The sequence below is a fragment of the Pelodiscus sinensis genome, chromosome 1, assembly GCF_052426305.1.
Source record: "Pelodiscus sinensis isolate ZL-2025 chromosome 1, ASM5242630v1, whole genome shotgun sequence".
NCBI lineage: Eukaryota > Metazoa > Chordata > Testudines > Trionychidae > Pelodiscus > Pelodiscus sinensis.
Window position 1 is genome coordinate 154,765,838 of NC_143052.1, and position 23,296 is coordinate 154,789,133.

Genomic DNA, 23,296 nt, shown 5'->3' on the forward strand with positions numbered 1-23,296 from the left:
GCAGTTGACTTAACCTCTTATTTTTATATAAAAGTAATATTGATTGGTAATTTTTTTCTAACGAATGTTCTAACAGAAATGTAGGTTTTAACTTGTAAACTTTCTTTGTGTAGGCAAGATTTATCTCAGACTGCACAGGCATTTGTCAAGCTTAATAAATAAGCTTAATCTGCCATCCCCCGAGGTCACAAGCTACAGTAGTTGTTACAAAGTGCTGTTTACTAAAGAGCAGCTGACATCCCCTGAATATCTTTTCCAAGTATCCTGTGTAGCATGCATACCATGTTTGTCTGAATTGGCCTGCCTAATACTTGAGCATATTTGATTTGCATGAAAGCATGTTTATCTAGTCCTCCTGCTTCTTCTCCCACATTAAATCGTAGCTTGTATCTGCTAGCTCAGTTGGGCGCTTTGGAAAGGAATATAATGTCACCAACTTGCTTATGACTTCAAATGGGAGAGAAAGCAACAGGTGCGGAGGAGAGTCTGATGAACTCCCCCTCCTCCTCCTAAAGCCCAGAAAAAGCCCAGTGGCTTTGTAAGCTCCATGTTAGGAAATCCTCCCCCCTCTCATTAAATGTGGTCCTAGGAGATAGAAACAATGGCTGGAGACACCAATGAAGCCAAATGGTCAAAGAGCCAGGTGGGGGACTTGTAATCCCCGAGAAGGAGCCTAGTGCTCTTATGGCTCCCACAGAACAGCATTGGTTCTGGGGACTGACTTGCTTTTAGGTCCATGGCTAGGGGAGGTAAGATGATAAATACCCCTATGGTTCATCAAAGGAAAATTCTTTGAGAAGCTCCTCATAGAGTTTTCCATTCCCCAGGTCCTCTCCCGCAGGCACATGCATGGGCTGGAGCAACCCGGGTCATTGTTCTTAAGTTTTCCTGTCTCTTTTTTCCTTTATATATGTGCTGAACAGAAATGCTTCTTTTCCATTCAGTTTTGCTCTCTTCTGTTATGCCAACAACTGCTGTGTCTGGGTATGTCTACACTGCATTCCTCTTGAGAGAGGAATGCAAATGCAGCCGAGTGAAATTGCAAATGAAGGGTGGATTTGAATTTATCGCACTTCATTTGCATAATCGTGTCCGGCTGCTATTTCGAAATACCCTATTTCAAGATGATAAACGTTATGTAGATGCGGTTATTTTGAAAGAAACACCTTCTTTTGAAATAACCCTTATTCCTTAAAAAATGAGGCTTAATGGTAAAATCTCCGCTCTTGGGTTTGTCTCCTCATAAAAATAACAATTTTTTTTTTTTGTTTGCCTTTAGAAACCCAAACATCCTACAACAGGGCTAATTGCCATCATGCTGGCATTTCACATATGTAGTGAAGTTCACCTGGCAGGATTTAAGTACAGCTTTGCTGACCGAAACAGTTCTTTGCACTATTATGGCAATGAGACCATGTCTCAGATGATTGAGGTAATGTACTGTTTTGTTTTATGGGAAATGCTTAGAGTAAAATAATCTTGAGCTAGTAAGTTGGGAGAGGAACAGGCCTGGTTTAGAAGTCAGAAAGTCTTGAAGTTTTATTCCTGGCTCTACCACTAACTGGCTATCTGCCAGAGGCAAATCACTTTACCCTGCCTCAGTTTCCCTATTTGTAAAATGGATGGAACTAATCAGACACTTTCCAATGGACTGTTTTCCATTTGGAAAATGCCAGTTTTGTCAAATCTGACTCATTCTGCAGAAACATGAACTGTTTCATAGAATGATATAAATATAGGACTGGAAGGGACCTTGAGAAATCACTGAGCTCCACCTTCCCACTCTGAGCCCGAACCAAGTAAACCTAGACCGTCTCAACTAGGTGTTTCTTTCTAGCCTGTCCTTAAAACCTACAATACTAGGGAATCCACAGCTTTCCTTGATAACATATTCCACAGCTCAATTGTCCTTATGGTTAGAACATTCTTCCAAAAGTCTAAACTAGCTCTCCCTTGCTGCAGATTAAACCCATCTTCTTATCTGCCTTCAGTGGACATGGAGAACAACTGACCTCCATCCTCTTTACAACAGTTCCTGATGTATTTGAAGACTGTTATCACTTCCCCCTCAACCTTCTTTTCTCAAGACAAAACAAAGGCCGTGTTTCATTATTTGTATTGCTGTCCTCTGAACTCATTCCAATTTGTCCACATTTTTCTTAAAGTATGGCACCCCAAATTGGACACAGTGCTCCAGTGGAGATCTCACAAGTGCAGAGTAGTGTGGGACAGTTACCTCAGGTCTTACAGATGATGCTCCTGTTAAGTAAACCCCTGAATAATATTAGCCGTTTTCACAACTGCATCACATTGTTGGTTCATGTGCAGAATGGAACCAGAATTACTCCTGACTCTCATCAACTTGCAGTCCATGATAACCTTCAGAGCTCTTTGTAGTACCAACCCCTACCCTACCCAGTTATTCCCCATTTTGTAGTTGTCCATTTGATTTTTGTTTTTCTAACTATAGTACTGTGCACTTGTCTTTATTGAATTTCATCTTGTTGATTTCAGACAAATTCTCCAATTTATCAAGGTTGTTTTGAATCCTAATCCTGTTCTCCAGAGTGGCAGCAGTCCATTTTATAACTATATTGTCCACTCGACTATCCAACTCATTAAGGAAAATACTGAATAATTAAAGTCCCAGGACGGACTCTTTGTACACTGCATATGGTCAATTGTGGTGTGCAATGTACACCTAGCCGATAAGCATTTTGAGTCCTTTCCACAAAAATTTCTGGCTATACTAATATCTGCATAACCCATTGGATCCATGGAAAAGAGTATACTTTTGTTGCCTGCAGTAATAATGTGATTTTTGTCTTGGTTTTTCTTCCCCCTCCCCCTCTTTAGAATGAATACCACAACATCACTGCTGAGCAGAAGTTTTTGAAGAAGCTTATAGATCAGAACTTTGTGGTCAGCTTGACGTGAGACTGAATAGACAATGGACCAATTATCATTATTTTCAACGAGATAGATTTTATTTTTTGTACTGTATTTTTTATTTTTTAAGTGCCATATCTGTTTAATGAGAGATTTAAAAGAAACCCCAATGAAGGAGTGCCATTTTCTCAGACTTATGATGGTGTGCCAGGAGATAGCGACAACAACTCGAGGGAACTTATTTCTGTGAAACTATTTAATTATGAAAAATACAACCTTCAACTAAAAATATCAGGGATATAGAAAAAATATGATGCACATCATTTATTTATCAAGGCATTTTTCAAGCAACTGGTTTCTTTCCTGTATCTTCCTTTCCTGTTTCATTATTCTTAAGAGCTAGATGTTGCTCAGAGATGTGGATGGCCATAAGGCTATAATTGATAAAGAGATACAAAGTCTTTCACCTCTCTGTTCTGGTTTGAAAACAATTTTGAAAAGTGTATCTGAAAATTATTACTATCTGAAGGGTGTCTACTGGCTGTGCAGTATATAAAATGCATTTTTAGTTTCTGTCTACCTCTTGGAGGGCAGATGTCCACAGCATAGAAAATAACCTTCATAATTCACTGTTTTATACTTTCTTGTTGTGTATCTCAACAAAGAAGCTGCAGACTGAACTGCCCATGCACTCTTGTACATAGCATGTATTCACCTGGGTTGGAGACCCACTGGTAGAACAGTGTGGGGAAATCTGGATTGATTCTGCTAATTTATGGATAAATTGTTCTTAATGCTGTCAGTTTGATGTCTTTCACAAGCACGTGAATTCACTTTTAAGAGAAAAGCACAAACTCCTTTTAAACTGTGGAATTATAGAAGAGTTTTTAAATATTTGAGTTGTCTTGGCACCACTATGTATTTACCACTTTCAGATGGATCCACAACCAGAACATCCCAATGAATATGAACTAGAATCTTGCGTGTGTTAATTAAAATATCTTTCAAACAAAACATCTTTGATGCATAGATTTCCCCCTCCACATACACACATACACTCCAGATGCCCTGGTATTATTTTTTCTCTAAGGCTATGTCTACACTACGTGTTTTGTCGGAAAAGGCAATGCAAATGAAGTGCTAATTAACATTTTCTCATGCTTCATTTGCATAATCTATTTCAATTAGTTTTTGCGCAAAACCCCCTTTTTGTGCAAGATAATTATGCCTCTCCCAGAGAGATCATAAGGATCTTGTGCAAAAAGGGGTTTTTGTGCAAAACGGACACGTCCACGCTGCATGTTTTTGAGCAAAAACCTCTTGCGCAAAAGCGGATCAGAATAGATTATGCAAATGAAGCATGAGAAAATGCTAATCAGCGCTTCATTTGCATTGCCTCTTCTGACAAAATACGTAGTGTAGACATAGCCTAAGAGATGAAGCTGTATTTTCCAAACCAGCACAATTCCTCTCAACATAACCAGGTAACTATGAAGGATTTCAGAGCCCCAACAGATAATCATAAGCATCAATCATCATCTCTGCTTCTTGTCATTGTGAGCAAGGGAGCATATGAGACACATCCACCAATGCAGGGAGTTACTATTTTGTTTTTATTTGGCAGTTCCTTTGTTTTCCTTTCCTTTTCTCTCTTCCTGTTCTCTTGATTTTTAAGCAGAGTTGTGTGTGCATGTGAGAGAGTTTCAAAACCACTTGTATGATTTAGGAGACTAAATCCTATTGACTTTCAATGTAAGTGCCTATGTCATTCTGAAAATGGGACTTAGGCTTCTAAGTTGCTTAAGTTCTTCTGAATTTTTTTACTCAGGATCTTTAAGAGTTTGGTGGGATGGTCATATGTTGTGAATCAGTTGTCTCTGAGAAGTCTAGGGTAGCTTTGAGTTAAAACTGCATGAGAATGCAACTTTAGGACTTGATAGCTCCTGGTAACAAAGTAAAATTCCATTCTAACCATCCTATAAGATACATTAGTTAGGGAAGGTATGTTTAAGACTCTGTGGTCAATTGATCAATCTTCCAGGAATCAGAAAATCACAAAGAAGTATGCTTCAAAGGAATTTTGAAAGTGGATAAAATAGCTCTACATTCCACAGCAGTATATATTCATTTGAACCAAGACTAATCTAACAAACTAGGAGTGTGGGCTTGCATATGTCAGAAATGAGGGCATGAAGCAAAAGACTGAATCTTGAAATAGAGTATTGACCACAATTTACCTTATATCATAAATGTAAAAGTAAATGGATACCTGGCTAGATCAGAGTAAAGGGGTCAAAGATTTTCTGTTATTCCTCTTCTATTTCTGTCAGTCAGAAATGTTAAGTATTTGAATACATTTATATAGGTCTCTCACACACATACCCTTTTTTAAAGGAGTGTGGTGCTAGTGAGTGCTATAATTCTTTATTCCTGATCTCAGATTAATTTTTTTGGATTAGTCAGGATTAGGCTCTAGTGAGGCCACATTATACCACATTTGGTAACGACTTGATGATTTTGAGTAATTTCAGATGTCTTTAGAAGATGCGGTTGAGGCTCTCGCTCTGTTAATCGTGTATATCTATTAATCATGTCTGTGTTGCCCTTGCTTGAAAATTTGTACACAAACTGGTACATTGTTTTTCACAAGAACTCTTGTAACTGACTGGCATTTATTTCAATTAATGTAAAAGGCTTCTCTTTTGTGGAAAGAAAGCCATGATCTGTTGCATCAGAACTGCAGTCATTATTTGTGTGTGTCTAGTGCTGGGGAGAAAGAGGTTTTTATGTAATTAATACACGTGTGGTTTTCAAAAAGCACTCAATGTTGGCCCAACTCTGCTCTCCTTGGAGACATTGGTAAAACTTCCACTTCAGTGGAGCCAGAGCTAGCCAAAAGTGAAAATTATAATTTATAAAATTAGGAAAATGGCAGCCACATGCTCATCCAACTATATGAGGTCATCTCCTAAGCATCTGTGGAGAGCCTGTTACACTCTGACAGTATGTTGACAGTAAAGACTTGTACCAAAGTATCAGTGTTTAGTATGAAAGTATTACAGAAAGTACCTCCAAAATTAGCTATATATTTTGTGCTCTCCTTTTGAGGGTCCCCTGATATTTATTTTTGTCATTTCTGTTTCCTTTCCTCTTTGAAGAAGGAAAGGTGTGGCTTTGGAAAAGTGGTTAGTTCTTCATTTATATTTGTTGTTTTCCAAACTGGTGGTATCCATGCATCTACTCATCCTCTTGCATCTTTTCTCAAGTTCCTTTCATGGGGTTTATTTTGTTTGGCGACATAATAACAAGTTATGGGTAGGTTTCAGCCAAAGGAGTGACAATTGAGATTAGTGACAGTTCTTCACCTAGACTATGCACATATTGCCAAATAGTGACAACTGGAAATAGGAATGCAAAGAGAACAAAGTTAAGCTTTCGGAGCACCCTTAATACATACTCGGAATGCCACATACATAAGAGCTGAGGATACTGTCTTCATTTACAGGTGAGTAATTTGATCTTTAATATGAAGCAGTAAAATTGATATACAAAGGTTTTTTTGGTGCATAATGGAGGCTTTATAGAATTCTGTATACAATGGATCTAATTCTTCACTGCCATGATGTAGTCATTTTCACCTAGGGAAAGTGAACGCAACATAATTTCAAATCCAAATAGCAGCATTTTGCACCCATATTGCACAGGTGCAAATAATAGCCAAGGGGGATAGTGGAGAATCAGTATCACTGTGTCTTTTTTAAATATAACACACGTTTTTAAGGTCATCCTGTGCCAGTGTTATTCCAACTTGCCTTGAGATTTTTCTTTTTAAAAATGCATTGAGCAACTAGAGCACAATCTTTTTCTAAGATTCGCTTTGCATTCGGTTTAGAGGGTACAAAATCTACAATGCACCACTGTGTTAAAAACTGCTTTTTATTTGTGTTTCTGCATCAGCACAAGTTGAAGTCTTCAGTTTTTGAATTCCAAGGCACTGCAAATTGTGTTCCTTGTACAGTGCCAGTATAACTGTGCAGGCTACTAATGCATTTCTGGGCAATTTCCGTCTGTCAGCTGCAATAGTCCTTCAGCTTTAAGACGCAATCAAAATACCAGTGAAATGAATAAGAGTCTTCAGTGGCCTTTGGGGAGGATTCTTAAAGCAATGGACTCAAGTTTGCTTTGTAGTGAAAGTTACCTTAATTTCTTCAACTGTAAAAATTATAGGCAATTCTGAGATCAATGCACTAAGGGTGAATCTGAGTGTTTAATATACATCTGTAGATTACTTTTCCATTGAAAATGTATTATTCCTATTTGGGAATGATGAGGTGGTTTAATATTTAGTATGTGATATGTCTTATGTACACAAACAATATACTTGCCTTTAAAAAAAAAGCCCATGAGCACCTTTAAATATTGTTTTAAGCTAAAATATGGAAACAGTGTTGTGTATCTGTATTATTTGTGTATATGTTTTAATAAAGCGTATAATTTTTAAAAGTATGTGAAAATCAAGCTTTTTTTCTGGTTTAAGTAAATATTTGATTTATTTTGCTGTTTGGGTTGATTTTTATGTGCCTTTGAATGCTATAACTGCATTTTGGCAGTCAGTGGCTGTTATCAGGTGTTTTAAGTGGAGTTTTGAATATTATAAGTCAGATTCTTTTCCATATAATAAATCTGTTTTAAGGATACTGCCCTCTCCAGGTGCATTTTAGCAAATCAGAGCACTAGATCCAATTACTGCATTATATAAATGATATATAGTGGATCTATCATTGCCATTCAGCTGACACACTTAATTTGACAAAAGAGAAGTCAAGTTTCTGTGGTGGTGGTGGGTAGAGAAACAAGGAGGGCAAATGCTATCTATGTCCCTTTAGCATGAGCTGTAGCATAGTACAAAAATAAGGGCAGGGGAAAATCACTCTCTTTTGGAGGGAGTGTGAATGACACTTTTTGCAAACCAGGGTTCAAACTTCTCTGTGGTAAGCAAAATCTCGTCATAGTTGGTGAGAGTAAGTTATGGCGAGGAGAAAAAATTCTCTTGAAGGCTACATTTACATGAGTTTTAATTTTGTTTGTCATGAGTAGTGTCCAGGAGCTCAGTAGGAAGAGCTTGAAGAAAGAAGAAGCGTACAGGAGACTTCAGAGGAAGAGCGCAGAAAGAAATAGTAAAGAGCATGTTATTTTGTGCTTCAGCACTGTTCTCTTTTTCTCCCCACCATGAACTTGAGTTTGGAAAAGAAAAAGCCCTTCATTCAGTTTGTGCTTTTAGGGATTCTGAGTCTGGTCCAGTGATCAAAAAGAAAAGAGGGAAAACCCCACCATGAATGAGATCCATTCATTTTAGTATTGATATTTTGTGCTAGACCATTACATTTTGACCTGAGAAATCGGCTGTCCCAAAGGCACATCAGAGGATGACTGAATTAAACTATGCCTTGTAATGATGATACTTTACACTTGGGGGAGGGGAGAGTCTTTTTATTTTTGGCACTCAGCAATTTCAAGGGTGAGTAAACTTCTCTGTTTGCCAGATGGGAAAATTGAGATGCAGAGAAACATCAGTGTCTATGGTCCCACAAAAAGCCAATGGTAGATCTGGGAACAGAATTCAGATTTCCTGACTCCCTATCGGATGGCCTATCCTCAGCAGCATGCTGTGCAGCCCACACTATATATTCATTGGTAGGTGCAAGGCCTAAAAAGAGAATATCACTAATTGCCCACACATGAGGAACCTGTCCTTACACCCCACACTTTTCTACAGTGTGTTCAAGCAACTCACCTAAGTCTCCATACCAAGTCGTGCGCTCGCTCTCTCTCAATCTCTCTCTCTTTCTCTCTCTCTCACACACACACCCTCCTCCCCCCCCCCGAGCCTATACAATATCAACGCCACACTACTGTGCATCAAGCAAGGCTGTGCAGTCTGAAGATCTATGTAGCAGAGCCCGTGGCATTTTCTCATTGATTCAGGATTCTAGAGGCACCATCTACTGGTAAATGCTCTGTGATTACATTTGGTTTCCTTGTTATATGCATTAACAGCCAGCTTGGCAAAAAATAATGTCCTCTATACAGTATCATTCACACTAATTTGTTTTCAATAGATTCTGAGTGTCCTTGTGCCCCGAAATGTGAATTCAGTGCTCTGAACTTACTTTCTAGTCATTCTGGTAATAAAGAGAAACTTTTATTTTTTAGATATTTAATAAGTTTTTTTTCAAGTCAGTACAAAAAATTTAAATACAAAAATTATTTGCTATTGACGTATCTTGTTCATATCTTGAAAACTTACCAATGTCTGGTGAACATTGCCGCCAATGTTGCATAAAATAATCGAGATAATGCACCTCACTACAGACATTGCAGCCCTGGTATTGCATTGCATTAAACTCTGCATTTAAATAATGGTAATGCCAGTTAAATCCTTTTTTTTTTCCTGCATGGAAGTTCCTAGTTCATTTTGAATTAAAGAGGGTTGCATTAGTCCAGATGTAGATGATGTGCTCAGTTTACTTTTAAACTAATGCAACAGTGTGATGTGCAACACAGAAGAGGGAAACAAAGAAAAATACAATATTAAGATATACTTTTAAATTAATCTCAGTAATTTTTTGCTGTGAGATTAGCACCATTTCTGAGCAGACAGTACTTTTATAAAAATGTTGCTTTTCCCCCACATACATACACGTTTGCCTATGCGTGCTCATATACAAACTTAGGCAATCAGTAATAAAACATAAATTAAAAGAACTGGAAATCAGTTATTACATTAAATGAAATTGTTCTCTGATGAGCTATAGTTTGAGGCCAGAAGTGAACATTAGGTTAGCTAGTCTGACCCTGATATCAGAGGCTATCAATGCCTCTCAGCACCCACACACTAAATCCAAAAATGGAAATGAGACTGAAGTAAATGAGTTTGCTTTATCCTTATTACTGAAGTAAATTGTTGGACATTCTCAAACCAGTTTATTATTTACCAAACAGAGCATGTGCTGCTTTTGCTGTATGTTCGTTAGTAAACTAATTTTGGCTGACCAGAACAAACACATTCTCTTAAAGCCAAACAGAATGAAGAGTCTTAACAAAGGCCAGGTCTTCACTAAAGGAGAAGGTCAAATTAAGATATGCAACTCCAACTATGCTAATTATGTAGCTAGAGTCGACGTACATTGATTTGTGTTTCGATCTCCACAGCGGGAGGCCGATGGGAGCATAGGCTTATGTCGGCTTCTCTGACTCCCTGCAGGAGCAGATGTACCAGTCGCCAAGAGAGGAACCCTCTGAGTTTGATTTAGTGGTCCTTTACTAGAGCTACGAAATCAAACTCCAGAAGATTGATTGCAGCAGCATCAACCCTTCTCCTGCGTGAAGACATGGCCTTAAGTGTATGGAAAAAATGTGTCCCCTTGTATTGCACTGGTGTTTGTTGCCCAAAATGCCACATTGTTTTAAATCTCAGAGGGTAATCATGTTAGCCTGTATCTGCAAAAACAAGGTGTCCCGTTAGTCTTTAAGATGACACAGGACTCCTCATAGTTTTTATATTGTTTTAATAATTTGACATAATGTATATAAAGTCATTAGGCTAGACCCATATGTTAGATCTAGCTTGACTACCTTCTGCTTTATAAATAAATATATACATAGTCTTCTCAAATGCTCTGGCTTTAGTTGATCTATTTCCCACAGAAATCAATGGCAATTTTTCTTTTGATTCTAATGATTGTTTGGATAAGGCCCCTAGCTAGCAGTGAATCAAAATTCTCTCATGCTAACATTCTTTTCCATCTTTTCTTATTAGAAGAAACTGTCCCGTGATACTGTATGTAGGGAAAATAAGGATTTCAGTTAAGGGAATTGTTGCTTATGGTGCAGGTTAGATAAAACTTGCTTTTAAAAAAAGCATTACTTAAACTTTATATAATTTCATACTGACTCATTCTGTTTTAAGTTATCTTTTCGTCTCACACTTTAGATCAATGTTCATTATGTAGGCAACAGGAGTGAGTGATGTATGCGAGATTTAAACTGTAATACTGTATTATTGTGAATGAAATTAAGTAAGCATGGTACCTGAAATATATAATGTACAGTTAATAAGTCCCCATTGGGTACAGAACAGCCATTAATGAACCTGATACACATAATTAAGTATGTTCACCACACCGTTTAAGTTGTTTATGAAATATTGTATTTTATCCGTTGTAGAAGATGGATCTAAAACTGTCAGTAAATGCAACTTTCAATGGTATTAAAGTTTGAAGCAGAGGAGAAAACGTTGTGATTTTTGTCTGTGGCTTTTTTTTTGTTTTACATAGGATACAATAAATATCCTGAGAAAGACGAATGAACATATTGCCCAGCATAGAGTCCTGCTGCCTGTTCAGATGGCATCTGAATATAAACTCTGTCTCCAGGCATCAGCTGAATGACGGTGCTTCCAGAAGCTTGGTCCAGGAAGCCTTTTTTATACTCATCGTATGTGTACATCAGGGGCTCATTGTTCTTGAACAAAGCTACCCAGACGTTGGCCCCTTTACAGTGAACGTGATAGGCAAAATAGTAAATCCCAGGGATCTCACAGGTGAAGATACCAGTCTGTGGGTTATAGTTCTGCCTGCCGTTGTAGAGAAGCTTGTCAAATTTCACAGGCACCCCAACCCGTGGGAAGGGCGTGGTGAGTTCTGCTGTGAATGCAGGCATTTCATAGACAGCGCCACCAGTCTTGCCTTTCTTGCCCATGTAGCCAGGTGGCGTCTTCACACCGTCAATGCCAGGCCCCATCTCTGGCAAATATTGTCCAATGGCCGGTGGGGTGGGTGAGATTATTACTGGAGGACCAGGTGGACCAGGAGGCCCTGGGGGACCCTGAAGACCTGGCTGGCCAGGTGGACCAAGTGCCCCAGGTTTTCCTGGTGGTCCTTGCAGCCCTGAAACACCAGGTTTCCCTAGTCCTGGAAAGCCCGGTGGACCAGGTACACCTGGTTCTCCTTTAGGACCTGGAAGTCCAGGTGGTCCAATGGGGCCACTGGGTCCCGCAATACCTGGGATTCCAGATGGGCCTTGGTAGCCTTGATCACCGGGGATTCCAGGTTCTCCTTTAGGTCCTAATTGCCCAGGAACACCAGGCAGGCCTGGCAAACCTTTGTGACCAGCTTCTCCCTTTGGCCCCATTGGACCAGGTAGCCCTCTAAGGCCCGGGGGCCCTACTTCCCCAGGAAAACCGGGCTTTCCTGGGAAACCTTGTAGGCCAGGCTCACCTTTTGGACCACTGGGTCCTTGAGGCCCGATAGGTCCACCTTCTCCTTTTGGTCCTGGGAAACCAACAGCACCGGGTGGCCCCATTACTCCTGGTAACCCTGGCTGACCTGGCTCCCCCGGAGGCCCACCCATGCCAGGGGGACCCATGTGCCCTTTCTCACCTTTAGGTCCCAGTGCTCCTGGGAAGCCACCCATGCCACGATCACCTTTCAGTCCCGGAAACCCTGGTTTCCCAATCCCAGGTAGGCCTGGGGGGCCTGGTAAACCTGGCAAGCCTTGTTCCCCTTTTCCACCTGGGAACCCAGGCTGGCCTGGGATTCCATCTTGGCCTGGTTTTCCAACACCTGGAAGTCCTGGAGGACCTTGAATCCCAGGTGCCCCAAGAAGACCTTGTGGCCCTCGTTCACCTGGAAGTCCTGGCTTACCTATTGGTCCCTGTGGTCCTGGAAACCCAGTCAATCCTGGTTTGCCTATCCCTGGGAGTCCAACTGGACCTGGAGGGCCAGGTAACCCAGGCGGACCTTTTAACCCTGGTAAACCTGGAATCCCAATGCCTTTTTCTCCTTTAAGCCCTTGAAGCCCCGGGAGTCCTGGTGGTCCTTTCATTCCTGGTTCGCCCTTTATTCCTGGTTGTCCTGGTAATCCTTGGCCACCTGGTTTTCCTATTCCAGGAAGTCCAGAAGGCCCTGGTGGTCCCTGTGGCCCTGGCATTCCAATAGACCCAATCTCTCCTTTTGGTCCCATCTCACCTCTTGTCCCAGGGAGCCCCATTGCTCCAGGTTTTCCAGGCATTCCAGGCATACCTGGTTTGCCTATTCCTGGATATCCTTGTGGACCTGGTTTTCCTTTGGCTCCTGGAACTCCATGACCTGGTAATCCTGGAGGTCCTGGTGGCCCTCTTGGTCCAGGTTCACCAGGAGGACCTTGTTCACCTCGCAAACTAGCTAATGGAATTTCTGTAAGAAGAGAGTGAGAGAGAGAGAAAGTGATGAATCATTTTAACTTTATTGGAAATCTTGTATTCAATTTAAATCACTTGGGCTCATCTAGATATTGAGTGGATTTGTGGTAGAAACACCTGGTACTACCCCCTCATGGCCCTAGTTGTTGATGTTCAGAATTAAGCATAGCACTTTTATTGTTCTGCATCATTTCACACACCACAATTTTCACTTTATGCATAGTGTAAGTGAAATATCTTTATTTGTCCCTCAAAAATCTTCCCTTAATTTTTATGTAAAAAGTATTCACATATTAGGTCAATTTTCCACCTATGTGGGACAATTTTCAAGTCTGTGATGAAATGCAGAAAACCTTGAATTCGAATAGTTCTTGATTTTCTTAAAATTTGTCACCTCAGTAGTTGCTGACAAAACTCTTCCAGTGAAACTGCAGTTTATACCAGCCAAAAAGTGCTTTTCCTGCTATAGCTTTTCCTGGCTTGATAAGCAACACAAATTAAATAGCCAAACACACTTTTATGCCAGTATAGCGGCACCTATATTCATATTTTGCTGCCAAATGTGTTACAAAAGAAATCACATTCCTAAGTTATGCTAACAAAAGTTTTTTCAGCAGACCTGAGGCAAGATGTATCTTATTCTAATGCTTTTCCTTGGTTAAATTGTTGAGGAGTCCTATTTTGTAAAATCTCACTTTACTAATATATAAGAAAATCTCTGTTGAACAACTCTGTCAGTGTATTTCAGCAGTGATGGCAGCCAGCTATATCCAAACATTTATAGTGAGGGAATCAAACTTAACCAATGAAAGCCAGGAAAATGTATTGACCAGTGTGACATCTTCAGCATTCTTAATCTCTCCTATCCTTAAACTACCCATTTTTTCCCTCCCATGACCCTATATCCCCATTCATTTCTGTCCCTGGGGCTAAAACCAGCAGAGCATCCACACCTCAAGTGCATTTTTGAGCAAAAATATCCAAACCAAAAAAACAAACATAAAAACAGTAAATTGACAGGACAGAGGGCTTTTGCTGGTAGAGTTATTCCTCTCCCTACGAAGAATAACTCCTTTTTGCGCAAGAGCTCTTGTGTAAAAAGGCATGTGTGGACACTTCGCAGTGCTTTCTTGTGCAAAAAGAGCCCATTGGAAAAAGCACCTGCTCTGATGGCCATTCAGTTAATGGCAATCGGAGCTTTCTTGCACAAGAGTGTGGATGCTCTCTTGCGCAAAAGCACAACACTTTTGTGATGCGCTTTTGAGGTGTGGACACGGTTTTGCATAAGAAGTTTTTGCAGAAGATCTCTTCTGCAAAAAGCTGCTTGTGCAAAAATTTCAGTTTAAAAGCTCTAAACTGATTTGACCCAATGATTTAATGGTGTGGGTTCAAACTGATCAGGGCTAGATTGTAGCTTTGTCACAACCCCTGTGTATAAAGAAATATGTATCAATGCAGGTCAGGAATTGTACCATTGGGAGCCACAATTCCTGCCTTTCCTACTCCTCGTCTCAGAAGTGGGGTGCAAGCTATTAGTGATTTGTTGACCTATATCAGCAGCAAACAATAACATCCTGAGCATCTGCTGCTCAGCTTTTCTGGCTGGTGCTCTGGAGAGGGTGGAGACAAAGCTTGTCCCCCTTCCCCAGTAGGGATGCCAACCCTCCCAGTTTCACTGGGAGTCTCTCAGAAGCAGGCTCCATCTCCTGGAAACTGCTGCAGCCAATCCGGGAGATTTTTGGACTCTGGAACTCCATAGCTCCCATTGGCCAGGGACAGTTTGGCCAATAGGAGCTGCAGGAGCGGTGTCTGCAGAGAGGGGCAGCGTGTGGAGCCATAAGCCACCTATGGACATGCCAGTGTTTCCAGGAGTGGCACCAGGAAGTCTGCCTTAGCTCTATTGTGTCACTGACTAGGAGCCGCCTAAGGTAAGTGCCCTTCTGGAGGTTGCAACCCTGCTCCCCAACCTCTTGCACCAGTCTCAGCCTGGAGCTCCATCCCACACTCCAAACCCCTCAGCCCTAGGAGCATACAGCCCCTCCCACATGTCAACCCCCTGCCCTAGACAGGTGAAAGCGTGTGAGGATGGGGAAGAATGAATGACAGAAGGACTGCGATGAAGTGGGTGGGGCAGGGGCCGGCCTAGGAAAAGGGATAAGGCAAGGGTATTTGAGCCTGTAGTGGTCAGACAGTTGCCAGGCAACCCTACTCCCCCACTACCTTATTGTGTGCATGGGTGAGAAGGAAACAGCAGGTACACAGCCCATGTAAGAGCATAAAGGGAGTTTTTAATCTAAGTCTGTAGCATATAGAGCGCACTTCACTTCTTCAAAGCATTGCACAAACCCTAAGTGCATCACACCCTATGCAGCAGAAACATTTTATTTCCAGTTCACAGATGCAAACTTACCCACAATAAAAGTTTTCCCTGGAGACTTCATTCCGCAGGGAAAGCATTCCCTGATCACTAGCTGCACTCCTCCATTAACCCTTGGAAGAGGATTGTTTGCTCTGTGAGCTGGAAGGCCTGGTTCTCAGCCAGTCTGATTACAGAGTGAACCCCACCTGAGGGGAATCAGGCACCTCCCAGAAAACAGCAGAAGGGGACTGCAGTCATAGAATGCGAGCCAGGCTTAAGTGGTGATAAAGCTCAGCTGGGAAAAACTCGGGGGACAAGCGAGGCATAAAGCCCAGTGACAAAGGACAGCTCTCTAGGCAAAAAGGCCTGGGAGAGACCCTGATTAAGCAGGGAAGAGATGGAATCATCAAGAGGAGACCTTAAGAGGCTGGATAGGAAGCAGCCTTGAGAGAGCTGTGGCACAGGTAAAGGAGCGGGGTGCCTAGTTGTTCAGTACAAGGCAGGAAGCTGGTACAGGGTGGGGCTGGGCTACCCCTGGAAGTGCTGTAGAGAGGTGAAAGGATTTTTTTCTTGTGTTAAAGAAATATGTTTGGACCTGTTATCTTGAAGGGCTGTGGCCCTGGGAGGGGTGGCCTTAAGGTGGGGACCTGGCCAGAGGGGTGAGTTATTGACCTAGAAACTGCCCCAGTGCTGGAGGGACTGTCAGAGGGGCGGGAGAGCTAGCCCAGCAAAGGCGCTCCTGTGCTATGCCTGGCCACGAGGGGACCCCTAGCTGAGTGTGAGCTTTAGTTACAGCCCCCTTCCTGGGGAAAGCACTTACTGAGTTGTTCTTGCTATAGGCAAACTGAGCAGCACTACTGCCTTGTGTGCCATGTTGCAATGCCACTCGTTCAGGTTTGCCCCTCTGCCGCCACTGTCACAGTGGAGGGGTGGCTCAACCTGAGTGAGTGACGGGGGAAGCTGGCATTTGGCACCTTCCCGCTACTACCGCAAGCAGACCCTGCCTCGTATGTTGGGCATGTACCCAATCCTGCTCTTCAGCGAGAGCCTGGCCTGTGGTAGAAGCAATGGGCAGTGACATTTTATGACCATTATTTGTCTGCTGCTAGGTACTAATTATGCTTCCTGAAGTATTAACCCAGCGCTGGTCCCTGCAGATGTGCGCAGAGTGGAGAGGTGGTTTCACTTGCTGCATTTACCTTTCTCTTTTTTTGGCACCATCTCCTTGCCGAGCATAGGCAGCTGTGGGATTTCTTTCACGTACTGAGGCAGGTGAGGATATTCTTTCCCATACTGCATGTGAGGCAACTCCTTGCCCATGTGCTGCATTGGAATGCCTTCCTTGCCCAGCGGCAGATGAGGTACTTGTTGTCCAAGGGCCTGATATTGTGGGATTTGGGGTGGCAGCTGCTTGATCCCATAATAGACACCCCCTTGAATGGCTCTCACTAACTCTAGGTAAACTGTTACAGCCACTGTCAGCAGCTGCACAGGGGCTAGCAGCACAGCCATGACCTGCAGAAATAGAGAAAAGGGAATAATTGCACATAAAAATCTGCAAATGAGATGTTCATAACAGGAATCTTCTATCATAACCAAAGCCCCTCATTCTCTGCAGCAAGTTGCACCTGAATTCTGTAGTAAGATCTCTGTATTATTCATTTTTATGAATAACTTTCCTATTAAAATACACACTAACAATTTTTTCTCCACAGCAATGCAGCATCCACTCAGTACAGTCTTCCCTAGTTTATGATTATATTAAATCCAGTTTCTTTTACACCATTGCTGCTCCAATGCTTTCAGGTTTAACTGTGCCATGGGTTTTGGTGTCTTAAATGCATATCTACATGGCAGACGTCTTTAGGGGAGCTAGAAATTGACCTCAGTGGAAATGGGGTGCTTTGCACTTCTGTCATCTGAGCAGGTGGGTGAAACAAATTTGTAGAATAACCACATTAGCTGAATTCTTAGACTAAAATAACCAACAGCGAAATAGTTAACAATCACCTCTCACAGAGGTTTTGTATTAAGCTATCTACAAGCTTGGGCAGACATCATTAGATTGGCTAGACTCAGTCCATGTATCTGTTTTCTTCATGACTACGGGAGCTAGAAGAGGAACTTTAAAAACACCCACTCGGATTGTGCAGCAGAAATCTGCATCCAAGGATGAATTTTGTTACTACAGTGTACATAGGATCCTGAGTCTGTCTCAGTCTTTGGACGTTCAATTATAGCTAAGCACAGCCAGCTTACTTCCCTTTTATATTGGCTGCCTTATTGGAGGGACATTGGGATTCAGAGAACTCGGAGTTTCCTAGAAAAGAACAGATTTTGAGGAGCAGAGTGTGGCCAGAGAAGACTTGAGGCATTGCTCTATATGCTCTGTTCTGCTGGGCATTTTATTTGTTGATTGGTTGCACAAAATGTACACGGCAAACTTTGGGCCTGTGTCTGTCTTCCCTTCCTTCCCCCAACCTTTTTACATCATTGCACCAGCGTAGAGAGGTTTCAAATTCGTCTCCTGGGAGTGCTTTGAGCAAGGACTAGTAGTGTTGCCAGGTGTCGGGTTTTCGCTTGGACAGTTCAGTATTTGCATCTTCTGTCTGGTTTAAAAAAAACCCCAGAAAATACTGGACATGCAAAATGTCTGGTATTTTCTGTTTTTCTGGACGGAAGGCCGGTGCGGACATTTTCCCCATCACGTCTGGCAGGTGAGGAGGGATGGGGTGTCCCTGGGGCACCTTAAAAACTTCCCCCAGCCTCCCCTGCAGCACGGCCAGATACTTCTGGTTCCTCTCCTGCATGTGCTAGGGGCACGCACTGGAGATCTGGTGGAGGAAGAAGCTCCATGTGCTGGAGCCCTGCGGCATTTCAGCCAGGCGGCAGTGAAAGACGCTGCAGCTCCTTCCCAGGCTCAGGCAGCTGCAGAGGCTGCCAGCAAAACTCCTTTTCCCCGTGAGCAAGAGGAGAGGGGAGGGAGGGGATCCATTCTCAGAGTGGGAGGGAAGCAAAGCCCCTGAGCTCCTTTCCTGCATGGGGCACCTTTTGGAACTAAGGGGAAACCACAGCAGGGCCAGCATCTCCCTTTCCCTCCACCCACCTTCCCTGAATAGGTTGGCTAGCCTCTGGCAGACTGGAGCCTTAACAGTTAAGGATGCATGCACAACTGGAGGGAGGGGGGAGGGAGGTGGGGATACCTTGCAGGAATGGGCAGGAAGAGAATCACCCCCAGTCCCTTTCCTGCATGGGTGCATTTAGGGAGGAAGGGGCGGCCACATCTGGGCAACTCCTTCCCTGCTATAGGCTGGCTGCAGTAAGGAGTAGTGTCTTGTAGTCCTTGCTAGCCCTACCATGGCTGCAATGCCTCCTTGACAGTTAAGGGCTGTGTCTAGACTGCAGGGTTTTTTCGAAAAAACTTCACCTGCGTCTAGACTACAGCCGCGTTCTTTCGAAGTTAAATCAAAAGAACGCGGCTTTTCTTTCAACGGCGGTACTCCTCATTTCACGAGGAAGAACGCCTTTTTTCGAAAGTGCTCTTTCGAAAAAAGGCGTTATTGAATGCAAACAGGGCTTTTTCGAAAGAGAACATCCAGACTGCCTGGGTGCTCTCTTTTTTTGAAAAAGTGGCTCACTTTTTCGAAAGAAGAGGTTGCAGTCGAGATGCTCTTTTTCGAAAGTATCTTTCGAAAAAGCCTCTTTCGAAAGAGGCTTGCAGTCTAGACACAGCCAAGGAGGCATGTGGGACCTGAGGGAAAGGGGGGCGGGGGAGAGGGGAAGAATCCCTTGCAAGAGGGGGAGGGAAGGGAAGCTCCCCCACCTCTTCCCTGCATGGGGTTAGGGTTGCCAGGTGTGTGGCTTTCACCTGGACAGTCTGGCAATTGTGTTTTCTGTCCAGCAAAAAAAGAAGATACTGGCATTTTCTGTTTTTTCTTGGACAGAAGTAGGGTTGCCAGATGCTCTCCCAAAAAATACTGAACATAAGGGCTAAAAAATTTTGTCGAACAAAAAAACCCACGTGTGTCGGGCATACAACCCCACCCTCCACCCTGCACCATCCAAATTTTTTTTTACCGGACAGAGGGTGCAAAACCCCACAAGTGATCCCCCCCCCCTTGCCCATTCCCATCATCTGGCAAACAGAGACCAAGGACACTTCACTGCTTGACTTTGCAGGATATTGGGGTGTCTGTCAAAGCACCCTAGGATGAAGTGCAGGATTGAGGGGGGGCTCACAGGGGGAGGTTGTGAGGAGGCATGTGGGGGGGGGGTTGGGGGCTTGCAGGGGTAGTTGTGGGGTCTCTGGGGGGGAGTTATGGAGGGGGGGCTCACAGGAACCTGCCCAGGGCAAGGAGTCTGCCCAGGGTGAGGACCTGGTGCCCACACGTGCCGCATGTCTCTGATCTCGCACAGTGCTCTGGGCGTGGATGCCGGGTCTGTACGGGGGGTGGGTCCTGAGCCCGGCCAAGCCAGAGTGCTCCCGTTGCAGGGACCCGAGCAGCGGATCCATGTCTCATGCCGGGCCTCAAAGATTTTACAAGGATGATGCATCACAACACTTTTATTTGTAAGGTACATAAGATATGTATTTATCTGTTTTGCAGATTGGGTAAAATAAGACACAGACTAAGCCACTTGCCCAAGCTCTTAAGAAGGGTTAGTGGCACAGCTAGAAGAAATGTATTGCACAAGGAGGCCAAATTAAGGTTACATCAGGAGAACAGACTACCTTAGTTGTTCTTCCTAATTTTTGAATGCCTAACTTTGCAGCTTTAACATTGTTTTAATGCATTTTGGGATGTAATTATAGAATATAATTATTGTGTTTTCTTAATTTAGCATCAGGCATATCCATTAATTTTTCCAAGAATAATCCTAAATCACAATTGAAATTAAGTGATGAGGACTGAATTATTAGTAAGAAGAGCTCAGTAAATTATTACACTAACGAAAGTACATTAGTAAATGTACTAGAGTCTAGATCATAGTTTTACTTAATTGTATAAAAAAATCTGTCTTTTATTTGCTTTGTGTAACATCATCCCTGGCTTTGTGTGATCTCATTCATATGAGCAGCAATCATTTACGATATCAGAACCAGAGATTTGATTTTTAGATATGAATTTTGTACAACTAAGACTATAGTTTGTGCAGCTAACGTTTCCACATTTTCTTAATGAGAGTTTTTTCCTTGAATGATGGTGTCGTCCCCTTCCCCCGGAATTTTCACTAAAATTGTCAAGATTGTTGAACTTTTTGGTTTTTGTGAAAAATGTCACCTTTTCATTTTAAAAAGTCTATTGTTTTTGATAAACCAAATTCTGATCACTTCAATAACTTTTTCTATACATTTAATAATCTTGATTATTTGTCCACTTGTAATTTTTTATTTCAGAATATTCAAATTTGTTGTGAAACAAGGTGTGTGGGTTTTCCCCCCATTTTTATAAACTTTGTAAATAAGACCCTTTTCATTCCATTATCCATTCTAATAGTTTAATGTTTGTCTTACACTTTCTTTTTCTTTTCTATTTTTGAAGATAGTGGAAATCTTTCTGTTCACTTTGGGACTGTATGTAGCTCTCTATGGATAACCCTTTCAAAGGAAGGATGGGCAGATATTGTATAGTAAGAAAGGTGGACAGCGGCTAACTGAAGTCTGTCCTGTCTCTAGCTGTTTTCTTTAATGATATTTTGTATTAATAGTTTAATTTTCATCAGATCTTATTTTTGTATTCTTTGTGCTGTTTTGGGTAACTCACAATACTAGACGGCAGTTATCTGTGTACATAGTAACACACTGTCCTTAGCGTAATTTTATTTGTTGATCTCAGTGTCTTTTTTTTAAGTATGATTATTTACTTTTTAGAAGTAGGGAAACTGAGATATAGAGAGTTGAAGTGACTTGCCCCATAGTCACCCCGTAGGCTAATGTAATGATGTCCTATTCCTTTTTTTTAAAATTTATAAATTATGCATAATTTCAGTGTTAGTATGTCTCTTGCACCTTCTTTTCTCCTTCTTCCTTCATTCCCTGCCTCCATGCAACACATCTCCCTTTCATGACTCCTTCATAAGAGAATAAAACAGATTACTGCTGGTGAAGCTGATTAAATTGTTGATTCAATGTGAGTAGCATATTGTACTGAAGGTCTGTGGTTGATTTATTCATTATTCACACAGGGGCATTACATTCTCCCCTCTCTCTTTCCCCTATGTCTCTGGGTGCTTTGAATCCTTTTTTTAAGGTCACCTTTTAATCCTTCCCCTTAGGCAACTTTTAGGTTGGACATTAGGAAAAAGTTCCTAACTGTCAAGATGGTCAAACACTGGAATAAATTGCCCAGGGAGGTTGTGGAATCTCCATCTCTGGAGATATTTAAGAGTAGGTTAGATAACTGTCTATCAGGGATGGTCTAGACTGTATTTGGTCCTGCCGTGAGGGCAGGGGACTGGACTCGACGACCTCTCGAGGTCCCTTCCAGTCCTAGTATTCTATGACTCCATATACATGATCCAGAGTCCAATGCAGTAAATAAAAAGATTCACCAGAGATTTTAATAGGCTTTTTATGCAGGGTGTCTCAGACCGTAATCCCAATTTTTGTTTTTTAATTTCCCTGCTATATCTTTAGTCTCCCATTTGGTTAATTTACTAATCCTTAGAGATAATTAGCATACAGCTTTGACAAATAATGACTGGATGGGGGAGGGGGTCATTCCCTCTTACTAAGCATAGCTTGTGTGTCCAGCTTTTCCCACGTTCATCTCCATAACAATAAAAGTGATGCCCTGGCCTTAAAGACACTAGCTAACTTGCAACTAACATTAAAATTTAGAATATGGGGAGTTTGGAAAATGGGATACTAAATTGGAAGCCTTGCCAATGACAAAACAATGGCCATCTTTCTGGGAAATAGAGAAAGGAGTAAGTAGGTAAAATTCCATTAGGTTTATTTTTTTCTCATGCAATTTGCTTTTGTGGTTTTATTACAAGATGTGTGACAACTGTATGCAGGTAATAGGGATAGAAAACTAAGAGAAGACAGTGTGGATAATAAAGTCCTGTGGCACCTTATAGCCTAACAGATTTATTGGCGCATAAGCTTTCGTGGGCAATGATCCACTTTGTCAGATGCATGGAGTGGAAATTCCAGAGGCAGGTATAAATATACAGGCATGTGAAAAGACGGGAGTACCAATCAAGAGGAAGGCCACAGATAATGAGGTCAATTCAGTCAGGGAGGATGTGGCCCACTTCTAGCAGCTGATGTGGAGACGTGAACACCTAGAGAGGAGAAACTGCTTTTGTAGCTGGCTAGCCATTCACAGTCTTTGTTTAATCCTAAATTGATAGTGTCAAATTTGCAGAGCTACAATTCATTTGTAAGCTTATGCTCTAATAAATCTGTTAGTCTGTAATGTGCCACAGGACTTCTAGTTGTTTATGCAGATTCAGATTAACACGGCTACCCCTCTGATTCAGTATGGCTAACAAAATACTTGGGGAAAAAAATGAAATCTCTTATGGAGATGCACTAGTCTGCCCATAGTTCAGGGTGAAACAAACCCTCAACCCTAAGACTTTTTTTATTTTAGTATGTTTAACTGACCTCTATATTTGCCAAACCTAATCCAATTCACCTGCCATTTCACAGACTAAGTACACTGGGGTGGAAAGTATGAGGCAAATCAGATAACGCATATGAGAGATAAGAAGATTCCAAAAAAATGAGGTGATCTCTCCCAGGCATTTTCTGTGATGGCTTTTTAGCTCCTCATAACTAACTCCAAACAGTGTGGTTG

General features: G+C 42.0%; 2 protein-coding genes across 11 annotated transcripts in view; one reads left to right on the forward strand and one right to left on the reverse strand.

Annotated features, from left to right (window-relative positions):
* The window catches only part of ST3GAL6 (ST3 beta-galactoside alpha-2,3-sialyltransferase 6), a 95,676-nt gene extending 88,281 nt beyond the window's left edge, over nucleotides 1–7,395 (forward strand). For 6 of the 9 annotated variants that reach the window (XM_075907166.2, XM_075907157.2, XM_075907142.2 and 3 more), the window contains 2 exons: nucleotides 1,280–1,432; nucleotides 1,963–2,850. In XM_075907166.2, coding sequence (XP_075763281.1) covers nucleotides 1,280–1,432; nucleotides 1,963–2,163 — 354 coding nt within the window. In that variant the 3' untranslated portion in view covers nucleotides 2,164–2,850. The other 3 variants (XM_075907183.2, XM_075907198.2, XM_075907207.2) reach the window with 1 other exon arrangement.
* A 1,694-nt stretch (nucleotides 7,396–9,089) lies between these two features.
* The window catches only part of COL8A1 (collagen type VIII alpha 1 chain), a 123,860-nt gene continuing 109,653 nt past the window's right edge, over nucleotides 9,090–23,296 (reverse strand). For both annotated transcript variants that reach the window (XM_006130674.5, XM_006130676.5), the window contains exons 3-4: nucleotides 16,688–17,003; nucleotides 9,090–13,124 (exon numbers count right to left, since the gene is read on the reverse strand). In XM_006130674.5, the coding sequence (XP_006130736.1) occupies nucleotides 11,218–13,124; nucleotides 16,688–17,000 (2,220 nt within the window). In that variant the 5' untranslated portion in view covers nucleotides 17,001–17,003 and the 3' untranslated portion in view covers nucleotides 9,090–11,217. The remainder of the gene's footprint in view (nucleotides 13,125–16,687; nucleotides 17,004–23,296) is intronic.